The following is a 9,013-nucleotide window of genomic DNA, read 5'->3' on the forward strand; positions in this document are numbered from 1 at the left end:
CTTTAGACAAATTCTTCCTGTCATTCCACGAGGATCGAGACAAGATATCGTTCATTCAACCGTGAATTCGTCTTACCTTTGGAAGTTTTGCCAAGTGCTCAAACTAACAAAAAATATGAGACTCTCTGTAGGGACGACTGCTTCAGATCAAGATGAGACAGAACAATTTGGTGAGTGTTTATTGAAAGTTTGTGATGGTCTAATATGTGACAATATGGATGGTGAATCTGAGATAAGGATTTTTTCAAAGTAAAAACTATACTGGCTCCCACACTGGACATCGTTGAAGAGGTCAACAATCATCTGATGGTTATCATTCCTGGAGAAAAAAAATATATCTTAGTTCGGATTCGATTTGTATGGATGAAGGGAATATGGAGAGTCAACAAGATCTCTATGGTCTTGAATTATTGAATAATATAAATTGCTTTGGTTTGCCTCCACATAAATTAATACTCAAGGTTGCCCAGTTAGATTCCAACGAAGACAGTTTCCCATAATAGTATCGTTTGCCATGACAATTAATAAGTCTTAGGGACAAACTTGATCTCATGTTGGATTTTACTTGCCCAGACCAGTTTTTACACATGGCCAACTATATGTGGCACTTTCAAGAGTTAAGAGTAAGAGAGGTTTAAAAGTTTTACTTATGAATCACGTAGGAATGTCTGCAAATTCAACTATCAATGTTGTTTATAGAGAAGTCTTTGAAAAAATAGTATTCTAATGTAAATATTTTAATTTTATTTTAAATTCTGTATCAGTGTATAATTATTTTACTTTAAAATATATAAAATAATTATTACTTTCTTTTTTAAGTTAAACTTTGATTTTGATAATAATTTTATAAATATCTTAAAATAATAATTATTTTATATTTTTGTTTTAAGTATCGAAGCATATAAATTTTTTTTCTTACTTTTATAAATTTTCCCGTGCTGAGCACGGGTTTATACACTAGTTTCAATAATAACCAAAAATATAAAAAAGACAAACACCACGTAAAAAATATACTTACTAATTTACTAGATGCTTTGGTCTTACTATCACGATTAGGATGTTACAGTTAGGTAAAAGATACCGATAACGAAAGAAAGAAATATTTTTGAAAGAAAAAGATGAAATAAGTTATTTAAAATAAAACGAAAATATTATAGACATTAAAAACGTCTCCTACTAATTGTGTTTTCATCTTGTCACACAGGAAATTTCCCATTTTAATGTGTCAGTATTGTCCGTTGGCGCTTGACACACTCTATGACAGATTCGCAGTTGTCAATATGGGTCAGGGACCCATGCAATTCCACGTCCTTGGCTCCTTGCATTTGCAATTGCCATTATTCCTCTAAAAAGATCTTAGAATCTTTTATCAAAGAAAATAAGTACCAGGGTCCAGGGTACTAATTATGATATTATTATTATCACTAATGAATGACCACTGTTGGACCAATGACCAAACTCATATCATTGTACTTTATCTCAACCACCATGACTCCCATATTTATAAAAAGTTTTGGTCTCAAAATTCTTATATTAAAGGAAATACTCATATTTCTTTAAATCAATTTAATTTAGGATCATGATACGAGTGTCAAATGCAATAAATAACTGAGGATAAGCTAATGTCTCATGTATGTCCAATTTTATGAGTTAATTAATTTATGGCCAAAATGGGGTCCCTAAGAAAAACAATCCTAATTTATGAAAAGTGTCCGTACTATCGCAGAAGTATCGGTAAGACTGTAGCCAAGCCTTAAGGCCACGTGAAAAGGGTCAGAAGCCTCCATTATCAAATATCGATTCAGGCCTTAGTCCAAGACAGCATCACAGCTTCATCTATGCGCTAACTATAATCTCCCACCGTCCACGTGTCAAACACTCCCACAGTATCCATAACTAGATCTAGTAGCCGTTAAAAGGACAATAAGAACATTAACACCCTCCTTTCTCTCTTCGGAAGAGTACAGTACAATAACATTTTCCCATAGTAACAATTATAGTGTATATTTACTAACTAATTTGGTTAGAGAAATTACAGTATAAATTTTCTATAATTTGAACAATTGGATAAATATCTTTATGTATTTTTTTTGGTACGAGTCTACGAGAACAAAAATACGGTATACTTAAAATGTTTCCATATATAGATAAATTGTGAATTGTTAAGTGTAAATTAGAATACTTAGATTAGTAGAGTGGATATGTAATGTACACATAAGCCAAGAAACTGCTTGGAATCCATGATTCCTCTGCCGACTTGAGAGTGAGGATGAAGTGTGGAGTTGCACCCCACATGGCACCTGCATTACTCAGTAATAATAAAAACTCTCCCCGGCAACCATTTCCCAAGGTAAAATTTTACTTATTCTATTTTCCCCCTTCTTGAAATCTGAATCATGCAAAGCATGTTGTATTGTTGTTAGTATTATTATATTTTATTTTAATATACTTTTTATGTTCAACGGATCTGGAATTCACCTTTGCCTCTGCAACTCTCAGAATTTCACGGTTTGAATAAGGTATTATTCTCTGAAATAAGCTTCACCTCTCTGAATTCCTTCTCACTTGTTGTCTTTACTTGAGCTACTGTGTTTGACTGCCTCTAAATTACTCTGTTTTGCATAACAAAGGTTCATTATTTAAAGTTTAAACCCTCATTTTCAGCTTAGTTGAAATTTCTCAAGGATTTCTCACACTTACTAGTTCAATTTGTTTGGGGGAAACAGAGTTTCAAATATCTTTGCTTCCCTAGCTTGTTCTCTTTCTTGATTGTTTCTTTCATGTCATTGTGATTTTTTAGTATATAGGATCTGAAGCAAGACATTGTGTAGACCCTGAAATTTTCTGTTTGTAGAGATTATTGAACAGGTTTCAGGTCAAATTAGTCCTTGTGTGAGGGTGAGGCACATGTTTGAGGATGAGATACTTGGAAGATAAAGGGTGCTACAACAACCATGGACCAACGGCACAAGATACCCCAAATAGCAGTGCAATGTACTCAGATTTTCACAAAGGAAACAATGCTGCCGCCGTGGCTTGCGGTTCTTCTCATCAACAACACAGAACAACCATGGGGAAACCAACACCTTCTAAGTGGGATGATGCACAAAAATGGCTTGTAGGATTGTCGAAAGGCGGAGGCGAGAAGAGCCACCAATCGAAATCAAGCAAGCCAAGAGACTCAAATGCAGATGACCTTAGATTGATAGCACCGGTTCCACAGAAGGAGAATGGTTATTCAAGCGCTAGTGAGAAAGAGGATGAAGATCAAGAACATGATGGAAGAGAAACCATGAAGATAGAGTGTTGTGATGAGTCACTTTGGAGAACCAACTACAACAATAACAATAAGGGTTCTTCAACCAACAGTAACAGCATAGCAGTGCAGTCAATATGCTTTAGAGATATGGGGACTGAGATGACACCAATTGCTAGCCAAGAGCCTTCAAGAACCGCTACGCCGATTCGAGCCACTACTCCGGCAACTAGGAGTCCAATTCACTCTGGGGCTTCAACTCCGGTGAGGCCCCAAAATGGTGGGATGGAATCTCATTCTGGTGAGGGTCATCAAGGATCATCAAACCCTTCTTGCAAGGTGTCTGAGAAGAAGGCTGAAGATCATGCAAGGAAGTTGAGCCCTCTTGAAAGCCGAGCATTGGCTTGGGATGAAGCAGAACGTGCTAAGTATATGGCCAGGTATATTATTATTTACATCATATGATCTGAACTTGTTTTGCAATGATGACTCTACTAGTTTGTTTAATATTTCAACCCTTTAACTTGATATAAACTTTTCAATTTTTTAAGATTCTCTTATAAAAATATGCCTTAGTCTAGGTGAGTTTTCAGAAGTAGCCAATGAATTGATACAGTTTGTTTCTGAAAAAATTGAATGTATAGGTTCAAGCGTGAAGAGGTGAGGATTCAAGCATGGGAAAACCATCAGATAAGGAAAGCTGAAATGGAAATGAAGAAAACGGAGGTACCAACTTTCCTACTTTAGTTCTTGGCAGCTTGTTCCTTAGAATAATAGCTGCTACTATTTAGTATTTCACAGGCCCAAATGCTGTATAATCTCTTCACAGCTTTTCTGAATGGTAGTGGTGTTGATTGGCACTGTACTGTAGAACAATGTTTTTTTCCATTCAATTGTTGCCAGTGATTTTAACCATTTACAATGCTGTAGAATAGTGACAGCTCATCTTTTCACGTGCTGCTTTTTCTGTTAGTGGCATAGCACATAAGTGTATAGTTGAAAGTTCTTTGAATCAGACTGACGGAGCAATATTCCTGAAAAGAAAAGAAACATGGGCATTGCAGGGATCTTTCATGTTTTCAGTGTAATTCTTTCCCAGTGTAGCGAATAGGAAGAATATTTACACTGTAATGCGCTTCATGGTCAAAAGATAAAGGGCCAAATTACTCTTATTGTGTATTTTGATCACTTCAAAACGAGGCATTGGAGTAAACTAGTTATGCTCTACAAAGTAAGAAAGAAAAATAAAATTGTAGATAGATATAGTGGAAGAGGAAATTGATTTACACCATGGAGCTAAAGACTTTTACTTTTAGAACAGTAAACCGCTTGCACATGTACATATAACATGATTGATGTTGTATAGTGATACTTCATCCATTCCCTCTTATATGATATTATAACTTTTTTGGTACTTTTGCAGATCAATTATTAGGATAGCATTCTTGAATCAAATGTATTTAAATATTATATCTAGATACATAGAATTAAGAATGTATTAAATATTGACAATGTCAAATAAAGAGAACAAAAAGAGTATATCATTCATGAGTTGGCTCCTATGGCCCAAAATTTAATGAGTGAATCTTGTCATTTAGTACCTACAATTTCACGAAGATAGTCATAAATCTTGTGACTTTTAAGTATTTCCAAGCATTGATACTTAAATATTATTATGATTACTAGGTGAAAGCCGAGAGAATGAAAGCTCTGGCACAAGAAAAGTTAGCAAATAAGCTTGCTGCAACAAGAAGAATAGCTGAAGAGAAGAGAGCTAATGCACAAGTGAAGCTGAATGAGAAAGCATTGAGAACTACAGAACGAGCAGATTATATAAGAAGAACAGGACAAGTTCCATATGCGTTCTCTTTCAGTTTCAACTGCAAGTTCCCTTCCCTTTGTTGCTGCTGGTAGCAACTAGGAACCAACTACATGTGATGTATAATATTAAGGGATAAAATATCTTATGTTAAGTATAGAGCCTTCTTATTTTAGCTCATTATACTCGTGTTTCTTTGTGAAATGATTTTATTACCTAAGTGATGTTATTCTTCCTCTATTCCGATGTCCTGAGAAAAAAAACAAAGTACTAATGTTTACCATACATGGTACAAAGCTAGCTGGGAAATAAAAAGATGCCCTTCTTTCAACATTCAAGAGATATTCTAGGCATTTTTGGTTTATGTTCATGTCACGGGTTTGCTATTACTTTTGTATTTGGATTGGCGTTTGAAGTTTGAACGAAAGTGATTTTATAGAATTAATTTTTGATAAAAGTAGACTTCTGTCAAAATAATTTATGTTTAGTAATTCTATACCAAAATTGATTTTGATAAAATAAATATTGTTATATAATTGGTGCGTAAAATTGGAACTCGCACAACTTTACCGACAAGTTTACCGGATCGTCCAAATAATACCTCAGGTGAGTGAGTATCGATCCCACAAGAATTGTTGGATTGAGCAAGTAATAGTTATCTTGCTGGACTTAGTCAGGCGAAAAGAGAGTTGTTGTTGCAGGCGCATAAAACAACAAAGTAAAAAAAAGTAATTAAAGGTTGTTGTAGAGAGAATATATGGAAGCAATTAAGGTCTCAGAAATGTTTATCTTTCTGCATTAATACTTCATACTAACTACTTTAACAATGAATGATTCATTCCATAGCAAACTGTAAGTGATTAAACCCTAATTTCTTAGTAATTTAATCTCTTATTATTCTCATCAAAAGTCAGGGTCAGTGGTCATTCAATTTAAACGAGGGTGAAGCTCAACATTCTAGTTTATACCACAAAGGCCTTAATCACCCCATATCCCAGCTGAACAGATGTTTCCATGTCCCCAACGAGTTGTGGATTAGCCGTCTAGGAGATGTATTTTCAAGCTGTAGTTCAATACTATCCTATCAGGGACTCGCAACAACTTATGTAGAAAAAGGAGTCATACTTCCGTTCCACCCAGTTTCATTTAGATTGAAGAACGAAAATACATCTTATAATGGAATCAAATATATATTAAAATAGAAAAGTAATAATATCAATCCATAGAAATGAACAGAGTTCCTAATCTTAACCATGGAGTTTAGTTACACATGACTTACAGAGAAAACAGAGTTAAAAGTAAAAGAAGATCTGAATTAATGTGTCCATAAATCTAAGTGACATCCTCTTTAAATAGTAAATACTAACCCTAAAAGATGTTAATTTTAATTTAAAAGTTATAAGGATAAGATAAAATAAGTTGAGGAGTGCTAAAATCCACTTTGGGGACCACTTGATTATGTGCTTCGGTTGATGCCTAGCGTTCAACTTAGGTTCTGGGTGTTGAACGCCCATAGGGGGCGTGCTTGCTGTTTCCTTACTCCCTGGTTGGCGTTGAACGCCAGTTTTGGGCGTTCAACACTGGGGCTTGCTCCTTTTTGGGCGTTAAACACTAGGTATGGACGTTTAACGTCAGTTTTGGTAGTGATTTTGGAAGAGAAGTATAAACTATCATATATCGTTGGAAAGCTCTGGAAGTTAGCTTTCTAACACCATTAAGACCGCATGAATTGGATTTCTATAGCTCAAGATATACTCATTGGAATGCATGAAGGTCAGGATTAACAACATCTGCTATTCTTTCTTTGTCTCTGAACAAGATTCTGCTAAATTTGCCCAAAATTCACCTAAATTTATAAAAATAACAAAAAAACTCAAAATAGCATCCAAAAATGAATTTTGCACTAAAACATGGTAAAACTCAACAAAATCTAACTAAAAACTACTAGAAAATGCTATGAAAAAGGGTATAAGATGTCCACGCATCACAATATCAAACTTAAACTGTTACTTGTCCTCAAGCAACCAAAAATAAGATAGGACTAATTGGAAGAAAAAAATACATCAGATTTGAGTTGTCAATGAAGCCCAAGTCCAATTACTGAATGGGGCTATTAACTCTCTATTTCTTAATAGTTTTGGCATCTCACTTTTCTTTGAAGTTCAAAAATATTGGCTTCCTTTTAGAACTAAAATCCGAATGATATTATTGATTCTTTTCTTTAAGGTTTTCTTGATTCTTGACGATAGCTTTTCTTTTCTTTTGGTGCTTTGCACTTTTGAGCATAACTGTGATCCTAAGTGTTTTATTTTCAGGTATTACCACTTGATACATAAACACCACAAGCACTTAATTATGGAAACCCTTTGAATTCGAATTTAGCTTTGTTTAAATTTCCAGACAGTGGTGCTCAGAGCTTTAAGCGTACTCTTTATAACATTAGGAATATCAATAGAACGATTTAAATGTTAGAGACATAAATAAAACTTACCCCAAACGTTTGAGATAAAAACAATACTTTATTTATTTTTTTATTTGGAACAAGTAAAAAAATGATTTAAACTCCTTTAAAAATTCCAATTCTCACTTTTTCTTTGTTTACAAATCAGACCAAAAGAAGTCTGATTTTAAAATAAATTTTTATACTAATTTAACTTAATATGTCAAATGTGAAAAATATTTATATTTAAATAAGTGGATGTTTAACAAAATAATTTTGTTAAAGACAAATTGTAAAAGAAGAAATTTAATTCATGTAAAAATTATTTCAAACTAAAAAATTAAATTCTATTTTATTAGTATATTAAAATCAGTCTAAAGTATAGAATTAAATTTTAAATAAAAATAAATTCTTTTTTTTAAATAGAATTTTTGTTTTACACTTAAATTCTTTTTAAACAAATTCTTAGAATTAATGGCTGAATCCTAATTAGTGAAATGGAAAAACTAAGCATGATTGCTTTCTATGAACGTAGTATAAGTGATTGTTTGAGCGTTATTATTTTGATAAAAAAAGATTTTTTTATTAAAAAAAATCTTTTCTTATTTTTAGCATGTTTGGCAAATTTCGAGTAATAAAAGTAAAAGTACTAGAAAAATCAGAAAAATATTTTTTTTTGAGAAGCTGTAATTTACATTTTTTTGAAAAGATCTTTTTTCTTAAAAAAAAGATGTTTTTCATGTAATAAATAAACAAAAAATATTTTTATATTGTTATATCCAAACATAATTAATAGATAAAAAAATCTTTTTGTATGAGATATCAAAACATAAAATTATTTTTACTTTTCCATAAGATCTTTTAAAAAAAGACGACTCGAAAAAAAATCTTTTATTAGAAACTCACTCAAACCCTAAAACTACTTATACATTCATAAAAAATAGCTAAATTAAAAATTAAAACTCTTAAAAAATTTAAACATACTTTTTTCTTTTCAAATGTAAAAACAAACACATCCTTAATTCTTACCGATAAAGTTTTTAGATGAAACAAAGTAATTTTTCAATTGGGTGAATAATCCAACATATGGTTTGGAGAGCCAATTTTTGTAGGCCCAAGTTGTGGCTGATGGCATGTGAAAAAATAGCGGAAATTCATATCAAGCTTTCTTCGCCTAATGTTATTAGTCGAGAATATTAACATTAATGTATTTGATTAAATTATTATTTAATAATTTTTAATTATTAATTTCAGTGAATGGAAGAAAAAGAAAACGGTTTTTTTTTTAATGTTGAACGCGGACATTTTATTTATTAACAACAAAATAATAGTCTAAAAAAATTACCTGTCGTTTAACTAATTTGGGGTATTTGGGCGAGAAGTTTAAATTTACATGAAGATTTTTTTTTAACAAATGATGAATGAAAGAAAGAAAGATCTTCGTTTTTTCAATTAAATGTAGTTGCTATCGAATTGAGGCAAATCAAGCACGTCTTTA

The 9,013-nt window shown here is 32.5% G+C and overlaps 1 protein-coding gene across 5 annotated transcripts; it reads left to right on the top strand.

The window, feature by feature from the left end:
- Window positions 1-2,116: 2,116 nt before the first annotated feature.
- On the top strand, window positions 2,117-5,417 carry LOC107482104 (uncharacterized). 5 transcript variants are annotated; one of them, XM_021139510.2, is made up of 5 exons: window positions 2,117-2,350; window positions 2,500-2,519; window positions 2,857-3,696; window positions 3,901-3,982; window positions 4,943-5,417. In XM_021139510.2, the coding sequence occupies exons 3-5, from the start codon at window positions 2,918-2,920 to the stop codon at window positions 5,168-5,170; spliced, it is 1,089 nt and encodes a 362-aa protein (XP_020995169.1). In that variant the 5' UTR covers window positions 2,117-2,350; window positions 2,500-2,519; window positions 2,857-2,917; the 3' UTR covers window positions 5,171-5,417. The 5 variants fall into 5 exon arrangements, with proteins under 5 accessions (XP_020995169.1, XP_015957984.1, XP_015957980.1 ...); XM_016102498.3 differs by lacking the exon at window positions 2,500-2,519 and having other exon boundaries at window positions 2,869-3,696; XM_016102494.3 differs by lacking the exon at window positions 2,500-2,519 and having other exon boundaries at window positions 2,118-2,350; window positions 2,855-3,696.
- The last annotated feature ends 3,596 nt before the right edge of the window (window positions 5,418-9,013 follow it).

The sequence above is a fragment of the Arachis duranensis genome, chromosome 3 (genome assembly GCF_000817695.3).
Source record: "Arachis duranensis cultivar V14167 chromosome 3, aradu.V14167.gnm2.J7QH, whole genome shotgun sequence".
Classification (NCBI taxonomy): Eukaryota; Viridiplantae; Streptophyta; class Magnoliopsida; order Fabales; family Fabaceae; genus Arachis; species Arachis duranensis.

Excerpts from the sequence above, each read along its gene's own strand:
- LOC107482104 (XM_021139510.2), top strand. The coding sequence starts at position 2,918 with ATGAGATACTTGGAAGATAAAGGGTGCTACAACAACCATGGACCAACG. Across the intron at positions 3,697-3,900 it reads CGTGCTAAGTATATGGCCAG|GTTCAAGCGTGAAGAGGTGA; the intron begins GTATATTATTAT and ends TTGAATGTATAG. Across the intron at positions 3,983-4,942 it reads TGGAAATGAAGAAAACGGAG|GTGAAAGCCGAGAGAATGAA; the intron begins GTACCAACTTTC and ends TATGATTACTAG.